The sequence below is a fragment of the Bison bison genome, unplaced genomic scaffold, assembly GCF_000754665.1.
Source record: "Bison bison bison isolate TAMUID 2011002044 unplaced genomic scaffold, Bison_UMD1.0 scf7180017864516, whole genome shotgun sequence".
In the NCBI taxonomy this organism is placed as follows: Eukaryota; Metazoa; Chordata; class Mammalia; order Artiodactyla; family Bovidae; genus Bison; species Bison bison.
In genome coordinates, this window is record NW_011495069.1 from 2,462,381 (window position 1) to 2,464,066 (window position 1,686).

The 1,686-nt window shown below is 63.9% G+C and overlaps 1 protein-coding gene across 1 annotated transcript in view; it reads left to right on the forward strand.

Annotated features, from left to right (window-relative positions):
- HTR6 (5-hydroxytryptamine (serotonin) receptor 6, G protein-coupled) overlaps positions 1 to 1,686 on the forward strand; it is a 14,802-nt gene continuing 13,116 nt past the window's right edge. Inside the window, exon 1 of the mRNA XM_010829944.1 lies at positions 1 to 714. Coding sequence (XP_010828246.1) covers positions 1 to 714 — 714 coding nt within the window. The remainder of the gene's footprint in view (positions 715 to 1,686) is intronic.

Consider the following 1,686-nt stretch of genomic DNA (forward strand, 5'->3'; position numbering starts at 1 on the left):
ATGGTCCCAGAGCAAGGCCCCGCCAATCACAGCACCCCGGACTGGGGCTCGGGGCCGCCGTGGGCACCCGGGGGCAGCGGCTGGGTGGCCGCCGCGCTGTGTGTGGTCATCGCGCTGACGGCCGCGGCCAACTCGCTGCTCATCGCGCTCATATGCGCGCAGCCCGCGCTGCGCAACACGTCCAATTTCTTCCTCGTGTCGCTCTTCACGTCGGACCTGATGGTGGGGCTGGTGGTGATGCCGCCGGCCATGCTGAACGTGCTGTACGGCCGCTGGGTGCTGGCGCGGGGCCTCTGCCTGCTCTGGGCCGCCTTCGACGTGATGTGCTGCAGCGCCTCCATCCTCAACCTCTGCCTGATCAGCCTGGACCGCTACCTGCTCATCCTCTCGCCGCTGCGCTACAAGCTGCGCATGACGCCCGCGCGCGCCCTGGCGCTGGTCCTCGGCGCCTGGAGCCTGGCCGCGCTCGCCTCCTTCCTGCCCCTGCTGCTGGGCTGGCACGAGCCGGGCCGCGCGCGGGCACCCGCGCCGGGTCAGTGCCGCTTGCTGGCCAGCCTGCCCTTTGTCCTCGTGGCGTCGGGCCTCACCTTCTTCCTGCCCTCGGGCGCCATCTGCTTCACCTACAGCAGGATCTTGCTGGCTGCCCGCAAGCAGGCCATCCAGGTGGCGTCCCTCACCACCGGCACTGCCGGCCAGGCCTTGGAGACGCTGCAGGTATGGGGCGGGGCGTGCAGGGAGACCCGGGCGTGGGGGACGGAGAGGAATGAGCAGTCATTGGGTGCCCACTGGGCATCCACGGCTCAGTATACAACTGCTGGCACTTCCAAGTGGTCATTCCCAGCACCCATCTCCCTTCTGAACTCCAGACTCAATGCCCAACTGTCCACAGGACCTGCCAGGATGTGGGCGGGTTTCTCAAGGGTAACAAGTGCAACAGGGCATTCAGGGGGTCCCAACTCTCTGCACTTGCTCCTCGCCCGTCTTCCCCATCACGGCCAGTGGTGCCATCATGGCATCATGGCCCAGAAGCTTGGGAATAATTTCCCTCTCGTACTCACGGGCTGCATTCACAAGCCCCTCTGTGCCTGTGTCATCCCTGAGGACACCTTCCTGATCTCCTGATCCAAGCCACCATTGCTTCTTACTTTGGAGCCTTTTTCTTTCCTTCCCCTGCTGGGTCTTCAGTGAGGTGCTCAGGAGCAGGGGCTTAGTTGCCCCACAGCACATGAGATCTTCTTTCCCCAACCAGCGACTGAACCTGTGTCCTCTGCATTGGAAGACGGATTCTTAGCCTCCGGACCACCAGGGAAGGCCCTTACCCGGGAGCCTTTGATAGTCTCCCGCTGCCTCCACCCTAGACCCGCCCTGTCCATTTTCTGCACAAAGAGAAACAAAAGGCAGTCCCCTCACTCCTTGGCTCCAAGCCCTTCAGCGGCTCTCTGTGGCTCTCAAGATGCAGAGGAGACCCGGGCCAGGCTCTGGCCTGGGACCTGGTCCTGCCAGCCTCTCCAGCTGCACTCCCTTCCCCCCCCACTCCCCGCTTCTCTGCACCAGCCCCGTGTGTCCTTCTGACGCTCCCAGAAGGCGCCAGACTGTGTGCCTAGGTCTTTGCGCTGGCTGTGCCCTCTGGAATTTTCTTCCCCTGGGGCTGTCCTTGCCTGAGTCTTTAGTTCACAGGTTACTCCT